A 22,349-nucleotide genomic window follows, 5' to 3' on the forward strand; every position below is an offset into this window, starting at 1 on the left:
CTGTGCATCACGGATCATTTTAGAAAAAGAGTTTAGAACCTGTCCAATTGTAAGAGTATAGTCTTCTAAATCAGGACTCGGTCTTATAGCAGAAGATTATGTGGTAGTTAGTGTCATAGAGAAAGGTTTCATATTAGATTAGTTGAATCGATTGGGATACAGAGCCATCTTTAGAGAATGGCATCCGTGGCATTGCAGATAAAGAACGTAGGTAGAGAATGGTATCTTTGTTAGGGAGAGCCCCAAACTGCTCTTCAGGAACCTTTCTGTGAGATTTGCAAGCCAGTTAGGCATAATGAAACCTTGTTTTTAATGCATATCTTTTGCCAGTATAATAAACGTAACAATTAAATGTTTATATACCTTTAGTATCTTCCTGTGTAGACTAATCATATTTTTGTCAGGCTGAGGACACTTCAAGAGGATAGAGAGAAAGGTGGCAAACTGAGGGTTTGTTCTTCTTTTATACAAGATGGCAATTATAACAAATTCCTTCTGGGCTTAGGGATGGGGTAGAGGTGGGGAGATGGGGACATGAGAATTACTCCCTATTTTTGCACAACCCCATCTCTATAAAAAAAATACAAAAACTAGCCGGGTGTGCTGGTGTGTGCCTGTGGTCTCAGCTGCGCAGAAGGCTGAGGTGGGAGGATCACCTGAGCACTGGAGATCAAGGCTGCACTGAGCTACGATCACGTTGCCCTCCAGCCTGGGCGACAGAGTGAGCCCCTATTTCCAAAAAAAAAAACAAAACATACATTGACTAATAACATTAGCAACGTTGTTTCATGGGAGCCGCCTCTGCTGTTTGTACCGAAACTGAGCAGATTTTTTGGGCCAGGCATGAATAGTCATTAAATCAATCTGCTTGTGAGAAACTGGTAGGTCTAGACATGACCGCAAAGCTGGCAGGTCCATCTCTTGCCTTCTTAAATAAGAAATCACCAGAGGTAGATTCTGTGCCTGTGACTCTTGAATGTGTGATATAGTCTAATATTTTATATCCTGTTTTATTTGTTTTTTTAAATGTTGGTCGAAACTGTGAATTTATATAATGACAAACTGCTGAGACTCTATCTTTGGTTCAAAAGCCCATGATCTGCCTGCTTATAGTGAGTTACTACATTGTACTATCTTAAAAGTGTACAGTTTAAGATATTTTCTCTCTGAGATGAGTCTGTCTTGATTTATTATGTTCTCTAAGTTGTCCTGCCAGAAATGCTGGCATATTTACTTTGTTTTCAAATTCAGTAATCATAGTTTCTCTTGCCAAGTTACATTAATGGTCTCGTGAAAACTTATTGCATGGTTTTTGAAACTGTTCCTTCCTAGGAAGCTTTAAAGTCAGATGTTTTTACCTGTTGTTTTTTATCGCTAATCCCAAACTCCAAAGAAGTGCTCAGAAATCCAAAGTTTGAGTGACACAACATGCTGGAAAACTCCACACCTGATCTCACATGTGGGTTGCAGTCACCATACAGTTAAATCTTTCATATATGCACAAAATTATGAAAACTATTGTTCAAGGTCAGGCACGGTGGCTCACACCTATAATCCCAGCATTTGGGGAGGCCGAGCCCGGCAGGTCACTTGAGCCCAGGAGTTTGTGACTAGCCTGGGCAACTTGGTGAAACACTATTTCTACTAAAAATGAAAGAAAGAAAGAAAGAGAGAGAGAAAGGGAAGGAAGGAAGGAAGGAAGGAAGGAAGGAAGGAAGGAAGGAAGGAAGGAAGGAAGGAAGGAGAAAGAAAGAAATTAATTAGGCATGGTAGCACACACCAGTAATTCCAGCTAATTGGAAGGCTGAGGTGGGAGAATTGCTTGAACTGTATGGCAGAGTTTACAGTGAGTCGAGATCATGACACTGCACTCCAGCCTGGGTGACAGAGCAAGACCCTGTCTCAAAAAAAAAAAAGCTCAGGCTATGTGTATAAGGTGTCCATGAAATAGAAATGAATGTCGTGTTTAGAATCGGGTCCCATCCCTATGAGATCTCATTATGTATATGCAAGTATTACACAACTTGAACAAATGCAAAAGCCAAATATCACTTCAGTCCGGTGCCAACCGTTTTGCATGAGGGATACTCATCCTGTACTTCTTTCCCTTTTGGGTTAGTTTTCATAACTGCTCAGTAGAAACTGTTCTGTGTCGTCTTTTCATTATTTTGGGCTAAATCATGTTGGTGGCCAAGTCTGCCAGAATTCATTTGTTGTGAGTTAACTTCCTGGTGTCCAGTTCTCAGGAGTTGCTAGCAGAGAGCTCTGCCCCCATGCAATCTTCCAAAATCCCCAGCTGTAGCCAGGACTGGGGAACACCACTGCTGGCCAAGAGCAGAAGGACTGAGCTCTGGTCATAATGATGACGCTCTGAAAATTGTTCTTGTTCTGTATCAGAACATTCGAACTCTTTGGATAATGGATTTATGCATTTAATTCTGTTGGATTTTTATAAAGGAGTAAAAATAACTTTGTATAATTTATTATGTGTATAATAGTATATTATAATGTGTATAATTTATAATATTCATCAAAACATTTCTTTCATTTCTTTTCCAAAATTAAATTTCGCTTTGATCAAAATCATCTTACGAAACAAGATAATCTCGTGATGGTTCCAAATAATGCAAACCAGTGTTTGCAACTAATTAACTCTCTGGAGGAAGGAAATTCTGAGTTCAGGCACAAAAGCACGTCTGAGTGGCATTGGTATACAATCATAAATGTGTTGTGAACCTGTGTCGTCTTTACGCTGCTTACTTTCTCCACCCCTTTCCCCACATATATCCCCAGTAACTTCCTCATGATGTCTCTACCACCCCCAATCTTCCCCTAATGTGTATGAACTCGGTCATCACCAAAGTGATGGGAAGGAAGAATGGCACATGCTAATATTAATATTGAGGTTTGTACCGGCTTCCTCTTCCTTTAAGCCTCTTGGTATGTGTCCACTTTAGTTCTTTTTTTTTGTTTTTTTGAGACGGAGTCTCGCTTCATTGCCAGGCAGGAGTGCAATGGCGCAATCTCTACTCACTGCAACCTCCGCCTCCTGGGTTCAAGCAATTCTCCTGCCTCAGCTTCCCAAGTAGCTGGGACTACAGGCGTGCACCACCATGCCTGGTTAATTTTTGTACTTTTAGTAGAGACAAGGTTTCACTGTGTTAGCCAGGATGGTCTGGATCTCCTGACCTTGTGATCCGCCCACCTCCTCCCAAAGTGCTGGGATTACAGGTGTGAGCCCCTGCACCTGGCCTGTGTGCAGTTAGTTCTATCTACTTCCTAGAAATTTGACTCTGAGATATTTAATAAAACTAAATAGGATTATATGTTAAATAGAAAAATTATAAAGAGCAGAAAGAATTTAGTGTTCAGTAAAATTTCATACACTTAAGATGAGTTGATTCTCAACATTAATATATTCTTTTTTTTTTTTTGAGACGGAGTTTCGCTCTTGTTACCCAGGCTGGAGTGCAATGGCGCAATCTCGGCTCACTGCAACCTCCGCCTCCTGGGTTCAGGCAATTCTCCCGCCTCAGCCTCCTCAGTAGCTGGGATTACAGGCATGCGCCACCATGCCCAGCTAATTTTTTGTATTTTTAGTAGAGACGGGGTTTCACCATGTTGACCAGGATGGTCTCGATCTCTTGACCTCGTGATCCGCCCACCTTGGCCTCCCAAAGTGCTGGGATTACAGGTGTGAGCCACTGCGCCCGGCCTAAAGCTCTTTTTTTAAGCTGCAGTAATAATGCTGAACTTCTCTCATAGTTAATTTAATGATTTATCCTGGTGTAGTCTCCTGGTAGTGGCTGAAAAACTCATTAGAATCCACACTTGCTCACTTTTAACTCAAGTTCAGAACTCATGTGTTTCTGTGACTTTTTTTGAGTTTATCTGCAGACAGCTGCTGTTGAATAAACATGTTTATATAGGCCAGAAAAAGGCAGCCTGCAGATTCTAGTTTCTATTTCTTTTAGTGCTGTTTGGGAATTAACACCCACAGTGCTTCAGAATGAAGTATTGTCTAGCATACACCTTGCTTGTTCCTCTACTAAGCTTCTATTTTTGTTTCTAATTTGTTGTGAAAAACCAAAGTGTAGCCTTTACTTGAATGGAAGCTATAGTTGTATTTTTCTTTCTATTTACAAGAAATTCCTTTGATGATTAAGTTAGCCAGATATGCCCTATGTGCTCGTATTTCTCATCTCAGCCTGTTTTGAGCTGAGCTAGTTGCAAGGACTAGTTCTTCTGTGAGACCTCTAGCAGGCCATAAATTCAAGTTTGTGTCCAAAAGTAATGGCGAACTCAATATGTTGTATACTTGGTATATGTTCGTTGCAAATATGGAGAGAAGAGTTGTTACCGTTCTAAACTAGCTATGAAATCTGACAGTTCTAATTTCTTTATCTCTGAGTAACCATGGAATAAAGGACCCCTTAGTGACATAGCAAGGCAGAAGTATAATTTGCAATTCTGGTGGCAACATCCGGGTATTTCAAGGGTAAATTAAGAAAACTTTAAGGGATATTTATCCCAGCACTTCAGTTTTTTTCAAAGTCCGAGGAGGGTTTCCCCCAGTGTAAAAGCAGAAATGCGAATTTCAGATCTAAAGCGGTTCTTGCCCTTTCTTTTCTTTGCCTGTACTTGTGCTGACAACAAAGTACAATTTGAAAGGAAAACCCAGGCTGGAGCATTCGAGTCACTCATTTCCGAACCAGCGAAGGGAGGGCTGGTGCCTGGCTGGAGGAGGTTAGGAAGGCAAGTCTTGGGGTCTGATCTTTCGGCTGGGAGGGGGTGAATATCTGGACCCCAGGAGACCATTTGGCTCTCAGGAGGCCAGACTGCAGTGCCAGCGTTCTCTACCTGTGTGGCCCGTTCCTGCCTGGGGTTGGGTCCAGGTGGAAGAGGTCCCCGGAGCATCCTGTCTCTGAAGTGTTTTTTTTTTTTTTTTTCAGATGGAGTCTTGCTCTGTTGCCCAGGCTGGAGTGCAGTGTCAAGATCTCGGTTCACTGCAACCTCTGCCTCGTGGGTTCAGGTGATTCTTCTGCCTCAGCCTCCCAAGTAGCTGGGACTACCGTCGCACTCCTCCATGCAGGCTAATTTTTGTGTTTTTAGTAGAGACAGGGTTTCACCATATTGGCCGGGCTGCAGTCAAACTCCTGACCTCCTGATCGCCCCACCTTGGCCTCACAAAGTGGTGGGATTACAGGCGTGAGCCACCGCGCCTGGCTGAAGTATTTTTTTGTCAACCAGAAAATTCCCTGCTGCTGGCCCAGAACTTATCACTGTTGACACATGGACCAAGAACTGGCAGAGGAGGTGATTTGTAATTCCTAAAGGAATTGCTGTAAAGGAGACAAGTTCCCCAGCTTAAGTAAAGGAAGGGAGGGCAGGAGGGAAGAAAGGAGGATTATAAAGAAGATTCTAGATTGCGGCTGAGTGCAATGGATCATGAGGTTAAGAGATCGAGACCATCCTCACCAACATGGTGGAGCCCCATCTCTACAAAAATTAGCCGGGTGTGGTGGCACGCATCTGTAATCCCTGCAGCTCGAGAGGCTGAGAAGGAAGAACTGTTTGAACCCAGCAGGTGGAGGTTGCAGTGAGCCGAGACTGAGCCACTGCACTCCTGCCTAGTGACAGAGCGAGACCCCATCTCAAAAAAAAAAAAAAAGAAAGAAAATTCTAGAGTGCATGCTTTGGTACTCATAGCAGGGCCTTATTGTAGTTAGAACAAAAGCCTGGATACACTTACCTCTCAGTTCAGGAAAATAAGTTAGAGCTACTTGTTAAATGCTGAAGTATTATTGAGGTACAGAGTGTTAAGATTTTCACTGAAAGCAAAGCTGACCAAGCAGCTCAGCTAGGGAAATGCTACGGGATCAGTTGATGGCCTGATGAGGAGTGTGAAGTGGGGGCTTTGGCAGAAGTTGCTAGCAGACAGGCCTTGGCTTTAGTCCAAGCTCTATCACTTAATAACTGTGACCTTGGGAAAAATTATAAAACTTTCCAGTCGTTCGTATCATAAACTGTAAATGGAGGAGAAAGATACCTCACAGATGTTGAAAGGTGAAATGAGACAGGACACCTAGTATATTGCCTGGCTTCATAGGAGACGTTTCACTAATGTTAGCTTCAGGCCCTCTCCCCGTGCCTCTAGAATAGTGTCTTCCCATCATGTGCACATGAGCAATAAGGCGGACAGCTGCCATCCCCAGGCTGCTCTGCGTTGAGAGCATTTCTGTTGACCCTTGCTTCCTCCCTGTGAAGCTAGTTCAGCAATCACCTCATCACTGTTTTTCCTCTCCAGAGAGTGTCGTGTTTTAGTGGCCACACTGTTGACACAGCACATCCCAACCACGCTGGATGGAATTTTGACTGCGATAATTCATATTCGAGGATTTTATAGTGCATGGGGTTACATTGATTAGCATAATGATTGTACACGATCTCTTTGCCTAGCTTGTAGTGCATTCGTAATATTCTCAGAGGAGGCATCTAGAAAGTGCCAGGCTCCTTCGTCCTGTGTGAGCCACAGCAAGCTGTCTGTGCCTCAGGGCTATGGACACTTTGGGTTGATTATTCCTTGTTGGTGGAGTCCCAGCTGTCCTGTGCGCATAGGATATTTAGCAGTTACCCTGCTAGATGCCATTTGTGACAATCAAAAATGTCTCCCAACATTGCTAAGTGTCCAGGTGAGGAGTGGAATAGGCAGAATCGCCTCCAGTTGAGAAGGGCTGAACCGTACTTAGGATTTGTGATTTGGCAGAAATGGGTTCTGTGAATGCACTAAAGCCTGAGAACATCCAAAAATCAGTGTAACACAGAACTGAATTCAAATTTACCTGCATACAGGTCAGTAAGCAGAATTTTGAAAGTACCAAACAGAAGTCAGAAAAAAAAAAAAGCCATCAAGAAGCAAAAGGTTGGCCGGGCATGGTGGCTCACCTCCCCAGCACTTTGGGAGGTCAAGGCGGGTGGATCACCTGAGGTGAGGAGTTTGAGAACAGCCTGGCCAACGTGGTGAAACCCTGTCTCTCTTAAAAATACAAAAATTAACAGGGCATGGTGGCGCATGCCTGTAATCCTAGCTACTTGGGAAGCTGAGGCAGGGGAATCGCTTGAATCCGGGGGTGGGGGAGAGGCTGCAGTGAGCTGAGATCACACCATTGCACTGCAGCCTGGGCAAAAAGAGCAAACTCCATCTCGAGAAAGGTCAGAAAAGATGTTCTTTCTCACTGGGTAATGAATAATCTTTCCCTTGTTTGTTAGTGTGTCTGCAGCTGTTTCTTTTTTTTTTTTTTTTTGAGACGGAGTTTCGCTCTTGTTACCCAGGCTGGAGTGCAATGGCGCGATCTCGGCTCTCCGCAACCTCCGCCTCCTGGGTTCAGGCAATTCTCCTGCCTCAGCCTCCTGAGTAGCTGGGATTACAGGCACGTACCACCATGCCCAGCAAATTTTTTGTATTTTTAGTAGAGATGGGGTTTCACCATGTTGACCAGGATGGTTTCAATCTCTTGACCTCGCGATCCACCCATCTCAGCCTCCCAAAGTGCTGGGATTACAGGCGTGAGCCACCGCGCCCGGCTTGCAGCTTTTTCTTCATTAAGTGAAGACATTGGCACAGAGATGACTGTATAACACTAGGCGGAATTGTAGGGCTCAGTAATTATTGAATGCGAATAAGGAAAGGTTGTTCTTGAATTCTGTGATGTGTGTGTTTAATCATGTTTTAGAGGAGAATGCAGTATGTAGTAGACAGAACTCTGGGCTGAGTCAGAGGGACCGGGGGCACCTCGCTGGTCATTGTGTCATTACCTCCAAACAGTAACTGGCCTGGTGCACAGGAGGAAGTTAGAGTACATTGTCCCTACAGTTCCTGCATAGCTGTAGGGTTTTATGAACTCACATTTTAAAGGGCCTTCCAATGAAGTAAGGATGTTAATGCCTTAAAAAAAATAAATAATAAGACATTGGTGATGAAAGTCCTAACCAAGTATGGTGACTCATGCCTGTAATCCCAGCACTTTGGGAGGCGGAGGGGAAGGTGGGTGGATCACTTGAGGTCAGGAGTATGAGACCAGACTGGGCAACATAGTGAAACCCTGTCTCTATTAAAAGTACAAAAATTAGTGGGACGTGGTGGCATGCTCCTGTAATCCCAGCTACCTGGGAGGCTGAGGCAGAAGAATCACTTTAACTGGGGACCCGGAGGTTGCAGTGAGCCGAGATCACACCACTCTACTCCAGCCTGGTCAACAGAGCAAGACTCAAAAAAAAAAGGAAAAGAAAAAAAGAAAATCCAACTTCTAATCATTGTAGCAGTTTTCTTCGATGTGCACAGTAAGTTGGGAACATACAGAATAACTTAAGATATAGAAATCGTCTCTCCCTCCCTGAAGAATTTTATGGATACCATGTTTGCCTGCCAGGAATGTTCTCTTGGTCTGGTGTTTTCATTTTTGTCGTTGCCGTTGTTTCTGTTTAATTTTTACAACACAACTCCGGGTGCACCCCTGGATGATCACCGAAAGGCGGCTGGCTGGCATTCTAGAATTGGTTTTGACTCTATTCTGAACCCAGAGCTGTGTTTCCTGTGCAGGTTGTTAGCCGTATTTATCCAAATTGTCAGTCATTTCCCAACTCAGACCCACTGACCCTTCCTTTCTCAGCTGATTATAGGTTTTGAAGTTCGAATCAAGCCAGGCTTAGAATCACTATCTAGTAACCTCTGTGCTTGCACAATAAGAGTATTAGTCAGCATTTCCTGTTTTCATTCACATTGTAAGTGGAATAGCTGTAACAAAAGGTAAAGAGATTGCCAAGACAAATAATGGTTACGGTTGTGCAAACACTTTATTGCAAGCCTCATGACATATGCAGCTTTCGGAAGTCTGCATGATGTGCCTTTCAGGAAAGCTAAATCCTACTAAGTGGACTTGCTTCAGGACTTAAGAACAAGTCTATATTGAATTTAATGTTAAATAATTATTTGGCCTGTATCTCTTTTAAATTTTATTAAGAGCTGCAAGTAAGATAAGGGAATACATTACTTATTTCAAGTCACTAGAAAAACTTAACTTCTTATAGGTGATATATGTTGGCAGTTCCTAAGAAGTACCTAAGAAATGGAACCTTCCTATAAGAGTGGTTTGTCCCCTTCTCATAAGGTGGGTCTTCATGTCAAGGCCCCCTAACGCACAGATAAGCAGCACTCCACAGTGTCCAAATTCATAGTGATTGGTGGTCCCTTACTAAAGTAGTTTTCACTTTCACAATGACTGCTTACACATCAGCACGCCTCTACCACGTGCTCTTTCCTTGGCAGCCTGATATTTGAACCCAAACAACATAAACGTGATTACATGCGGTATTTCAGGACAGTTTCCAGTTTTAATGGGAGAATTGGTACTTTCTTCTGTTGCCTTCCCATTCTCTATTTCCTTAGCATTTGGAAGCCAGAGTCCTCGGTCCTTTGCTACCAGTTGTTGTTTTCTTCCCCTAGCTGGAGTTCTCTTTATTACTACTTTTTTATTTCCAGTTTGTCTCTTTTTAAAACTAAAACATGATGAAACCCTGTCTCTTCAAAAATACAAAAATTTGCTGGGCGTGATTAGGTGCCTGTAATCCCAGCTGTTTGGGAGACTAAGGCAGGAAAGTTGCCTGAACCCGGGAGGTGGAGGTGGAGTTGGAGTCGGCCGAGATCGCGCCATGCACTCCAGCCCGGGTCAAAAGAGTGAAACTCCATTTCAAAAATAAATGAATAAATAAATAAATAAAATGTGAAATTAAGCTTAGCTAACCTGTGTAGACGTTTTAGATGGTCACATCTTTATTGAATATGACATTTATGCCTCTTAGTAAAACCATTTTAATACTGTAAGAAAAAAAAGGGGCTGGATGCAGTGGCTCACGCCTGTAATCCCAGCACTTTGGGAGGCTGAGGTGGGCAGATCACCTGAGATCAGAAGCTCAAGACCAGCCTGGCCAACATGACAAAACCCCATTTCTACTAAATGTACAAAAATTAGCTGTGCATAGTGGCAGGCCCCTGTAATCCTAGCTACTCGGGAGGTTGAGGCAGGAGAATCACTTGAACCCAGGAGGCGGAGGTTGCAGTGAGCCAACGTGGTGTCACCTCACTCCAGCCTGGGAGATAAAAGCAAGACTCCATCTCAAAAAAAGAAAAAAAGGAAAGTATGCTATGGAAGTATGCTACTTCTATGTAATTCTGTTTCGTGTGTCTATTTCTACTGAAGCGTGGCCTTTACTTGAGATTGTCATTGGCTCCCGAGTCCCATCCTGTTTGTTCATTGACTTTGTGTCAGGTACTGTGTTAGGTGTGTTAAGTGGAGCTACAAGATGAATAAGGCATGGTCCCACTCTCCACGTGGGAGATGGCACATCAGTCTAATTAGGATGCACACCACTGGCCCGATAGAAGATGGGACGGGCAGGAGGGTAGCCGACTCTCCCTGAAAGCATCAGGACAAGCTTCCAGGAAATGGTGTATCTAAGCTGAGACTTGGACAGCAGGTTAAAGAGGCAGAGAGGGGCAAGAGGAATGTTCCAGATGGGAGAAGAGAACTGGAGGTGATGACGAGTAACATAGCGTGTGTGGGCTCTGCTGGAAACTTGATATTACAGAAGCATGAAATTTGAAGCAGGGGGTGTGGAGAAAGATGAAGGTAGGGGAGGGAAGTTTACCCGAGGGTGGCCTTGACTTTATATACTAAGGTGCTTTAGGGGAAGCAAGAACCAGTGAAGACAGGAGAACATGGTGACTATGCAGGAGTATTATGGGGGAGAGGAGCTATGGGGGTTTGTTTGTTTGTTTGTTTGTTTGTTTGTTTGTTTGTTTGTTTGTTTGTTTTGAGAGAGTTTCAGTCTTGTTGGCCAGGCTGGAGTGCGATGGCATGGTCTCGGCTCATCACACAACCTCTGCCTCCTGGGTTCAAGCGATTCTCCTGTCTCAGCCTCCTGAGTAGCTGGAATTACAGGTGTGCACTACAACACCCAGCTAATTTTTTGTATTTTTAATAGAAACAAGGTTTCACCATGTTAGCCAGGCTGGTCTTGAACTGCTGACCTCAGGTGATCTGCCAGTCTTGGCCTCCCAACGTGCTAGGATTATGGGGAGCTAGATTTTTGAAGGGAATTTGAGTTTTCAATTTTTCAAGGGCATTCGATGGTTATAAATGAAATTTGTCATTAATATATTTGTGTCTACGTGTTTTAAAACATGTTTTTCTGCTACTCTCTTTTTATTTGGTTTGGAGATAGATGATGACATTCCTTCAGTGCCCTCTATGTGCCTGCTATGTTAATGTCTCAAACACACATGGGCCATCTCATCATGGAGCTTGCCGGCTGACAGGGTAGTTTAATGTATAAACATGCATCCATTTGGGAAGAACTTAGAGATCACTTGATCAGCCCCATTATGTAAAATGTATGCAACAATCTACCTCCAACTACAGGGCGACATGAAACAGGTTTTCAAAATACCATAGCAGGGAAAAAATGTGTGACATTTGGGTTCCTCCAGTCCCACTCCTCAGTACTGATCAGGCCAGTGAACAAGTCTAGCTGGTGAAACCTCTCCCATCATGATGGTTGATTTCTCTTCATCTTGACCATTTCTGCCCTGGCTCTGTCCTTAACCTGTGAATCTCTTTCCTCCCTCCCCTTCCTCCCCTTGACCTTTGCCTGCCATACCCAACTCCTCATTTCTCTGCTTAGAAAAATCCTACTTGCTCCTCAGAGCCTGACTCCCATCACCCCATTTCTCCACAACTCCCAGGCAGACTCCTCCCTCCCCGTGCCCCGCCTCCAGCTCTCTCTAGTTGAATAGCAGATGTTCTCTCTCCCACTTCCCTGCAGGGCTTCTCGGTAGTGACCGTAAGAATGAGCTTCTACCAGTGAGAAAAATGCATGGATGTAGCAGGAATTCCCACAAATGCTTAGGAGTTCAGTACAATTTTTAGCAAGTGGGAAAATTACCGTTTCTGTTCCAGTGATGTGAACTGTCTCTGTGAGTTCTCAGTACGCACCCAGAAGACAAAACAAAACAAAATAAAAAAAACGACAACCCAGTGACTTGGTCATTTACCTGCTCCATCTCACGTAATGCTTCCAACAAGGACTTGCCAAGGCTGCGTAGCTGGAAGGGACCCAGGGTCCCGTCTGTGTGCTAACCTGCAGGGCAGCCCTGTGTAATCCAGTATTGTGGCCTTGTTGTCCAGCCCTCCACCTCCAGGAGCCCACTCAATGATGACTTTTGACAAAAGTCACCTGGATTATCCCTCTTCTGGGGTCCATGATGCCACCAACATGCTAAACCTGACAAATGCGTTGCCAGGGTACCGCTGAAGTAAGGATTGTTACTGTAAGTGATTTTCCCTGATTTTGACCACTACTAATAAAATCACAAGAATTGTCCCAAATACTATATGAAAAGGAATGTCTTTTATTTCTCAAAAGTGTTCCGCTACATAGTTTGTTTAAATAACACATAATAAAGGATACACATAATAAAGTGTAAAATGCTTGTGGCTATATTTATCCAAAATGAACATTTTTAAAGTAATTTTTTAAATTTGTCGAAAGCATATATCAATGGTCATACGCATTTTTTATATCCTTTGGCCCCATTACCTTACCCTGGGGAATTTATTCCAAGAATATGATTTGAAAGAGATTAAAACTCATAGGCACAGACATTTTCAGTGCAGCATTGTTTATGTTGGAAACAGCCCAAAGTTTCAGTAACGAGGGGAACAATTTCGTAAATCTTGCTACAGCAACTTAACGAAATTATAAGCTGCCATTTATAATTATAAATTTGGAAAGTTTATGGTACAACAAGAAAGTCTGTAGTCCAGCAAGAAAACTGATCATGTTCAATGTTCCTGATTTCTTAGTTTTTCTCCCGCCGATTCTTATCTGTGTCCCGGTCATACTGTCAGTGTGTAAGTGCGTGTTTAATAAACATTTACTTTTTACTACATCGTAGTATTCCCTTCTTAGGGTGGTTTGCTTCCCTGATTTTAATGGACTTCCGTGTCGCCTGGGGCTCTTATTACACTGTTATTCTGATTCCGTAAACTTTATGGGGAGCCCCAGATTCCACACTTCTTAGAGGCTCTCAGGTACTGCTGATGCTGTTGGGTCATGAATCTCGCATTGAGTTGCAAGGGCCTAGAGCTATTTGTATATGAAGAAGATGCTACCGACCCAGTGCCTCATGTTATCTTGAAAGGCAGCTGTGACCTTTCTAGCAACTGAAGGGGTGGGGACTAGAAATGAGTGTTTTCTGGTGTGTCTCAAAGCTACTGTCTTGTATCCAGATTAATCAGCAGGGTCCTTATGCCCTTCAACTAACTTGAAATTGGTCGCTTAACATAAATGACTGGGTGGCACTAAAATAAATTATTCTTTATATAACGAGTGAGAAAAGGCCTGGCATGGTGGCTCATGCCTGTAATCCCAGGACTTTGGGAGGCCAAGGCGGGTGGATTACCTGAGGTAAGGACTTTGACACAAGCCTGGCTAACATGGTGAAACCCCATCTCTACTATAAATACAAAAAATAAAAAATAGCTGGGTGTGGTGGTGGGAGTCTCTAATCCCAGTTACTTGGGAGGCTGAGGCAGGAGAATTGCTTGAACCCCAGAGGTGGAGGTTGCAGTGAGCTGAGATTGTGCCATTGCACTCCAGCCTGGGCAACAAGAACGAAACTCCATCTCAAAAAAAAAAGAATAATCATAAGAAGAAAGGGTCTTCTATTGTAATCATAATTATACTGTCAATGACCTTTGATACAATTTGGAACCTGATTATGAAGTTGAAAATCCCCATTTTATTAAGAAAAGCTTTGCTGTGTGTGAGTTACGGTACTGGAAGAAAAGTCTTGGCCTGGCCGTGGCAAGGATTCCTCAGGCCTGGTGGTGTGAAGCATAGGAGGGCACCCACCATCTCTTTAGGGCAGAGAATGGAGAATGTTTCTTTGGCAGTGGGGAAATCAGCTCACCGTTGTGTTGGTAAACACAAGGAATTTCAGCTGTCCTTTGAGCTTGAATCGTAGTGGTGATTGCCGAAACCTACTTTCGTTTTTAGAAAGTAATAGCACATACTCCACTTGCTTCCCCGCAGTGACTGAAGCTGGCTTTGGTGCTGACATTGGAATGGAGAAATTCTTCAACATCAAGTGCCGCGCTTCCGGCCTGGTGCCCGACGTGGTTGTGTTGGTGGCAACGGTGCGGGCTCTGAAGATGCACGGAGGCGGGCCCAGTGTAAGTGCGCACACCGCCTTCCCAATACCGAAGCGGTTTCACTATGTTAAATCAGAGTTTCGCATTTGAAAAGTTTCTGCCTGTTTAATGACTGTAGTTTTCTAGAGTATTTTTCCTGCAGACCTCCTTTGTGGACATTTAAAACTTTTTTTTTTTTTTATCAACACCACTATAGAGCCCTTCGAGTTGAGTAAGTTCGAGTCAAGAGTAACACCCACAGTTCTTTCTAAGCAACATTTTGGAAAGGAGCATAATGCAGCCACTTTTTAGTCTTGAGCTTCGTGTCTGATACTCAGGCCAAGACTGTATATCCATATGGTAATGGGAGGTTAGAGGCTCCTGTCCCTGAACAAAGAACATAAGGCTTAGAGTGAGTTCTTTGATGACTGAAATTTTTCAATGTTTGTAGATAGTTTTTTGGTTCACTGATGCTGCAGCTCATCAGATTTCATCTAAAACTATTTTCCTTCTCTTTCTGTTTATTATGATTTCTTCTCGCAATTCCGTTATAATACTGGATTGTTTCTAAGTGAGGTTTGCTTGGAAAACACAAATAACTATTTTAACTTCTTTGAAGACTTTTGATATTTATCTATCCTAATATATATAGAAATTACAGACATTATAAAGGAAAAATATATTTCTTTTCACAGAAAACCTGTGCATAGATTTTTGGGGTTTGTTTGGTTTTTTTATTTTTGTTTGTTTCAGTTTTAGGAATCTCCAAGTGGAAGATAAAACCTTTTTTACTGATGAGTCATTTTGAAATAAAATAAAGTCCCTTTATCATTAAAATATTCACATATGAGATGAACTGCCAAATCTGATTTCTTTATTGGTATACTGTACTGTGTATGTGACAAAAGGCATCTATTCAAGGATTATTGCATAGTAAAAACAAATAGCAGGTTTGCCATCATGAAATGCTGTAAAGCAGTTCTTTGTCCTGGGAGAGGTGGACATTATTTTTTTTTTGAGACGGAGTTTCGCTCTTGTTACCCAGGCTGGAGTGCAATGGTGCGATCTCGGCTCACCGCAACCTCTGCCTCCTGGGTTCAGGCAATTCTCCTGCCTCAGCCTCCTGAGTAGCTGGGATTACAGGCCCGCGCCACCATGCCCAGCTAATTTTTTGTATTTTTAGTAGAGACGGGGTTTCACCATGTTGACCAAGATGGTCTTGATCTTTTGACCTCGTGATCCACCCGACTCGACCCATTATTTTTATATCATTTTACAGATAAGGAATCTGAGGTTTGGTTGGCTTAGGGAACATGGACAGTGTCACCAGGCCAGCAGAGAGCCAAGGACTTTGGATCCAAATCTCTCCCTTTGGCCACCATGCAGAGCTAAATGTTAGTGAAGGACAGTGTTCTAAATCCAAACACCCTCCTCATACCCGACACTTAAGCCCTTTATTTTCACCTAAAGCTTCATCATCATTTCAAATGCAAGAATGAAAAGCAGTAAATCATAAAGAATTCTGACTTTACTCCAAACACCTCTTGCTGCAGTTCTTCCTGGATTTCAGGCAATGAATCTGTATAACAACTTCTTTTTTTTTTTTTTTTCTTTTTGAGACAGAGTTTCGCTCTTGTTGCCCAGGCTGGAGTGCAATGGTGCAATCTCAGTTCACCACAATCTCCGCCTCACAGGTTCAGGCAATTCTCCTGCCCTGGCCTCCCAAAATGCTGGGATTACAGGCCTGCGCCACCACGCCCAGCCTAATAAGTGCTATTTTTAAAAGCTACTCCTACCTATGTAGGATGCATTTGGAATTAGCCCTCCCTGCCCTGCTGTCCTGAAAATTATAAAATCAAAGCACTTTACTACTGGAAAGGGTTTAGAGATTGCCTGGTCTCTTTTAGTCTCGATAAAGAGATTATCTCTGAGACACAGAGAGATCCAGTGGTTTGTGTAACATCACGCATCTATTTCAGGGACTGATCAGACCTACAGTCAGAGTCTCTTGACGTCAGTCCCTTGGTTTTCCAGACTCTGGTCTCTGTCCTGTAAAAATTCTCTACGTGTTTACAATCCTATTTCATTTTATCTGAATGTATGTGCTCTGTTATTCAGTGGTTGCATTTTCGTCCCACATTAATCCTTTGTGTCTCTTCCACTCTGGCTTAATGTCATGATTCTCAGCCAGTGATCATGGTAACAAGGAACGGGTTAGCAGGCACAGATAGGGATAGAGAATAAGAAAAGATAGGGACCAGCCAGGCGTGGTGGCCCACACCTGTAATCTCAGCACTTTGGGTGACTGAGGCAGATGGATCACCTGAGGCCAGGAGTTCGAGACCAGTGGTGGTGGGGTGCCTATAATCCCAGCTACTCGGGAGGCTGAGGTGGGAGAATCACTTGAACTCTGGAGGCAGAGGCTGCAGTGATCTGAGATCCCACCATTGCACTCCAGTCTGGGCAACAAGAGTGAAACTCCATCTCAACAGAAAAAAGAAAGAGAAGGTGGGGACCAGGAAGCTCTGTGAAGCTAAGCGTCCCTCTATTGGGCCCCAGTAGTACCTTCTGCTTCATACTGTTTCATGAATGTCTTGTTCTCTGTCTCCCTACGTCATTCTTATTTCCTTGAGTCTGGGGACTGTGTCATATTGATTAGTATGTTCCAAGTGTCTGGCATAAATCTGTATGCAGGGAGCGTTTTCAATAATAGAAAGATAAATGACTTTCATCCCTTATTCTTCTTCTGTAGTGCTCTTTTTGGTATCCTTCATTCTTACTTGACCTGCTCTGTATTTTTGAGGCATGATTATTCATTTCTACTTCTGTTTTCTTTTTTTCTTCTTCTTTTTTTCCGTTTCTACTACAAATACTGTGCTGGGATAGACTTCCTTTTGATCATTACACAAATAACCATGGCAGCCTCTTATGTTTATTCAGCTTGGTTTTTTCCATAATTTGTGCAGTGGAAAATCCTGTGGCCCTTGAATTTGCCCATTTTAGCCTCAATCATTTTAAACTCACATCCTGTCCCCCAAAGTGCTCGCCAATCCCGGTGCAATCTAAGAACTAATACTCTGTTATGCTTTGGTCTCCACAGATTCTTTCACAATTAGTTCTTTAAACCCATCGTATGAATCAGGGTTCTTCACACATAGAACCTATAGGATGTGTGATTAGAGAGAGAAATATATTTATTATAAGGAATTGGGTCATATGATTACAGAAGTTGGCAAGTCCAAAATCTGCACCGTAGGCTGGCAAGCTGAAGACCCAGGAGAGCCAGTGGTGCTAATGCAGTCTGAAGGCAGCAGTCCACTGCAGAATTCTCCTGTGCTCAGGGGACGCCAGTCTTTTTGTTGTGTTCGCAAACGCCTTTGACTGATCAGTTGAGACCCACCCACATTATGTAAGGCTACCTGCTTACTCAAAGGCTGCTGATTTCCATGGTAATCACATCTACAGACATCCTCACAGAAACACCCAAAATGTTTGAACAAATATCTAGGCACCCTAGGACCCAGCTAAATTGACTTATGAGATTAACCAGCAAGACCAAGCACAGTGGTTCACACCAGTAATACCAGCACTTTGAGAGGCCAAGGTGGGAGGACCGCTTGAGTCCAAGAATTTGAGACCAGCCTGGGTAATATAGTGAGATCTCATTTGTACAAAATAATAAAAAATTATCTGGGTGTGGTGATGCACAACTGTATTCCGAGCTACCTGGGAGGCTGAGGCAGGAGGATCACTTGAGCTCAGGACTTTGAGACGGCACTGAGTTGTGATTGTGCCTCTGCCCTCCAGCCTGGACAACAGAGCTTTATGGCAGTTACTGTAAAATGATTTTGAATGGTGACATACTCTGTATAAATCAGGTATTAAACATTTTATTTGTTTTATGTTCCAATTTGAACCAGTGTTTGAGAAGTTTCATACTGTTCCATTGGCTCAAATTCGAATCATCCAGGGAGGTTTTGAACATTACCGATCCCAGATTCCCCTCCCAGAACTGCTTTCATTGGTCTGGGTGGAGCCCAGAGATCGGTGTTTTCTACAAGCTTCCTACAAGCCTTTAGGTATAGCCAGTGCTGCCAGCCACTGTTTTAAAAGCAATCGCCTGTGATTGTGTTGTTCTCTTTCAGATCAGTTGTGTAAGCATTTTTATGGGACGTTCTTCATGTTTTCTCTCCTTATTTCAGGTAACCGCTGGTGTTCCTCTTAAGAAAGAATACACAGAGGAGGTAAGGGAGCTGTTGAGATGCTTGTGTGAAGAATCTCTCAAATCCAGTGGCTGGTTGGCTTACAGTGAATGAGACCACCTCTGTCAGTGGTCTCTTGGAAAAGTGCTGTTCTGGCCAGGCACAGTGACTCACACCTGTAATTTTAGCACTTTGGGAGGCCAAGGCGGGCAGATTGCATGAGGCCAGGAGTTCAAGACCAGCCAGGCAAAGCCCGTGGCCAACACGGCAAAAACTATCTCTACTAAAAATACAAAAATTAGCTGGGATTGGTGGCTCACACCTGTAGTTCCAGCTACTCAAGAGGCTGAGTCACAAGAATCGCTTTAATCCAGGAGGCGGGGGTTGCAGTGAGCTGCAACCAGGACACTGTACTCCACCCTGGGCGACAGAGGGAGACTGTCTGAAAAAAAAGAAAAGAAAAGTGCTGTTCTAAGAATCCAAGAGGAAGTGAGTGGGTTGAAAGGACAAAACTCATTCCATTAACTCTTTACATATCAAGAAAAGATGGATGTAGGCTTTGTCTACTGTTCTCTACCTCCAGGGCAGCCATTAGAGCAGGAGCTCAAGGTCTTCAGGTCATAAACAAATAGGAAGCTTATACTTGTGTATTCCTTTGTCATGGAAGGTTTACATACCGTTGGCTTTACGGCTTACAGGAGTGGCTTACACATTTCTGTAAACAGACTGTGATTTACTGGCAGCAGTACCTCTTACCTCCTACAGGTGGCGCCAGGGTTCTGAGCCAGAAATACCTGGACAGCGCTCCTCACCCACCTGGAACCTTGTGCCTGTCAGGCCCCAACCTGCAGAGTACGGGCGCGTTGTGTAGATCCTGGCTGGAGGGCTGGGGGGCTGCTAGGCTTCAGACCCACGCTTATGCCATAGGACCCAGAATCATTTTAGAAGTTATTTTGAAGATGAACCTCCTTATTCTTGCAGCCATCATTCTTGGAGGAAAAAGGGAAAAAAGATGCAGCAAATCCTGCCAGGGAGGTGCTGCCAGCGCAGCTTGGCAGGTTTGGAGGGAGGTGATACCCAGGGGTCTGCGTTTTGCTTTGTTCTTTTTGACAGAACATCCAGCTGGTGGCAGACGGCTGCTGTAACCTCCAGAAGCAAATTCAGATTGCTCAGCTCTTTGGGGTTCCCGTTGTGGTGGCTCTGAATGTCTTCAAGTGAGTCCAGCCTCCTCCTTTTAACTGCGGGCGTATCCCTAGGCCACCCTGTGAATGATATTTGTGTCTTGGGGTATTCGGTCTTTCTCTGCTTCGTCTAAAAGTATACAGAAATACCCAGCTTCTCCTATTTGTTTATTTGGTTTGGTTTCATTTTAGCAAATGTCTTCTCACAGCGTTATTAAGGAAGTGAAATTTATATATAGTGAGTTACTATTTCTTTGTTTTTGTTTTTTTTTAAATAATTCTACCCAGCATTTTTGTCTGAAACAAACTGAATGATCAAAGGGATGTGTTATGGAATTTTCTTGATAACACCCTTAACAACTTGAAATATTTGAGTCATGCTGGAGAGGATTTTTTTTTTTCGATGTTTTTCTTTAAGTCTGATTTATTTAAACATGATGTGACCACTTTTGATGTTTAAAATATATTCAGTGTTAGGGAGTGAAATTCTGTAGAAGTGGTTAGTCTTTCTTTAAAAACATCGCTAAATGGATACAGATGCAAAACCACAAACATTTTCTTCACTAGGACCGACACCCGCGCTGAAATTGACTTGGTGTGTGAGCTTGCAAAGCGGGCTGGTGCCTTTGATGCCGTCCCCTGCTATCACTGGTCAATTGGTGGAAAAGGGTCGGTGGACTTGGCTCGGGCTGTGAGAGAGGCTGCCAGTAAAAGAAGCCGATTCCAGTTCCTGTACGATGTTCAGGTAAGATCTAGTAAAAACAATGGCTGGCATTTCTTCCACCTTGGCTTAGGTTGTCCCATTCAGTTGTCACTACAACCCTGCAGATAAGAAAACTAAAGATAGAAGAGTTTAGGCCGGGTGTGGTGGCTCACACTTGTAATCCCAGCACTTTGGGGGGCTGAGGTAGACAGATCACTTGAGGTCAGGAGTTTGAGACCAGCCTGGCAAACATGGAGAAACCCCCATCTCTACTAAAAATACAAAGATTAGGTGGGCATGGTGGCATGCGCCTGTAGTTCCAGCTACTTGGGAGGCTGAGGTGAGAGAATCTCTTAAACCCAGGAGGTGGAGGCTGCAGTGAGCCAAGATCGAGATCAGATCTTGGTGACAGAGTGAGTAACAGAGTGTACTCCAGCCTGGGTGACAGAGTGAGATCCTGTCTCAGACAAACAAACAGGTAGAGGCTTTTAAGCCATGTGACAAGGTCACATTTCCAAGCGCAGACCATAACTCCATGTCCCAAAGACTCCCAAATCACAGGCCTAAGTGAGGAAGTACTTTAGCAAACAGGATTTGACAGATGACACTTTTAGGAGTTGCACAGGAACAAGACTTTTGAGCAACTTCATGAGGCTTGGGAAACCATGGGAGGTATTTTCCTTGTTCATTTCTGTGATGGTCCTTTTCTCTTGTGGTTTCATTGAACTATGTCTAGTGTATGTGTATATATGTATTTTTTTCATTGTGGTAAAATATACGTAACAAAATTTACCATCTTCACCATTTTCAGTGCCCACCAGTAGTGTTAAGTACATTCACACTGTCATGTAGCCGATCTCCAGAACTCTTTTCATTTTGCAAAACTGAAACTTACCCATTGAACAGCAAGTTCCCATGCCCTCCCCACACCCCTGCCAGCCACCATTTTCCCTGTTTCTATGAATTAACAACTCTAGGGACCTCATGTAGGTGGCATCATACAGGAATCATACAGTCTTTCTGTGACTGGCTTATTTCACTCAGCATAATGTGCATGCATGTTGTAGCATGTCGGAATTTCCTTCCTTTTTCAGGCTAAATACTATTCCATTCTTTGGATACACCATATTTTGTTTCTTCACCCATCTGTGGGTGGACACTTGGCTTCCTCCTCTTGGCTATTGTAAATAATGCTGTATGAACATGGGTGTTCATGGCATATGTACACATATCCCTTCAAGACCGTGTTTTTAGTTCTTTTGGACATGTATACCCGGAAGTGGGATTCCTGGGTTGGTTCTCTGGGATAGTTTTAAGCACATGGTGAGCCTTCAGTCAGAAGATCTGAGCTTCCCAGGCAGGGCCCACTCTCCTCAGATCATCTGTCTTTGGACCCCTTTGACGTCTGCATTCTGAATTTTGTGGCTCTGGTTCTGGTTCATGGATTTGTCTTCATGGGTAGTGTGTGATTGCAGAGTGCCCAGGTTTCTTTCTTCCTTTTTTATTGAGACAAGTCTCACACTGTTGCCCAGGCTGGAGTGCAGTGGTGCGACCTTGACTCACTATAACCTCTGCCTCCTGGATTCAAGCGATTCTCTTGCCTCAGCCTCCTGCATAGCTGCAATTACAGGCGCCTGCCACCATACCCAGCTAACTTTTTGTATTTTTTGTAGAGACAGGGTTTTGCTATTTTGGCCAGGCTGGTCTCCAACACCTGACCTCGTGATCCGCCTGCCTCGGCCTCCAAAAGTGCTGGGATTACAGGCAGGAGCCAGCATGCCCGGCCCAGAGTGCCCAGCTTTCAGATTGCTGCTTCTCCTCTTCCTTCATCCCTCACATATTCTATCGGTGTGTCACTCAGATGTCACAGACACTCTTTCCTGATCAGTGGCATAAATCAATAGCATAAGTGAAGAAGAAATCAGTGAAGCAAGAGCTTAGCAGCATTCTCAATAAGCCTGGATTGACAGCAGTGAGAGAGTAGGGCTGATGCATGAATATTTACTATTACCAC

General features: G+C 43.6%; 1 protein-coding gene across 14 annotated transcripts in view; it reads left to right on the plus strand.

Annotated features, from left to right (window-relative positions):
• MTHFD1L (methylenetetrahydrofolate dehydrogenase (NADP+ dependent) 1 like) overlaps nt 1-22,349 on the plus strand; it is a 233,277-nt gene that overhangs the window by 134,869 nt on the left and 76,059 nt on the right. For all 14 annotated transcript variants that reach the window (XM_078370293.1, XM_035296968.3, XM_078370294.1 and 11 more), the window contains exons 21-24: nt 14,152-14,291; nt 18,452-18,493; nt 19,565-19,665; nt 20,200-20,377. In XM_078370293.1, the coding sequence (XP_078226419.1) occupies nt 14,152-14,291; nt 18,452-18,493; nt 19,565-19,665; nt 20,200-20,377 (461 nt within the window). The remainder of the gene's footprint in view (nt 1-14,151; nt 14,292-18,451; nt 18,494-19,564; nt 19,666-20,199; nt 20,378-22,349) is intronic.

The sequence above is a fragment of the Callithrix jacchus genome, chromosome 4, assembly GCF_049354715.1.
Source record: "Callithrix jacchus isolate 240 chromosome 4, calJac240_pri, whole genome shotgun sequence".
NCBI lineage: Eukaryota > Metazoa > Chordata > Mammalia > Primates > Cebidae > Callithrix > Callithrix jacchus.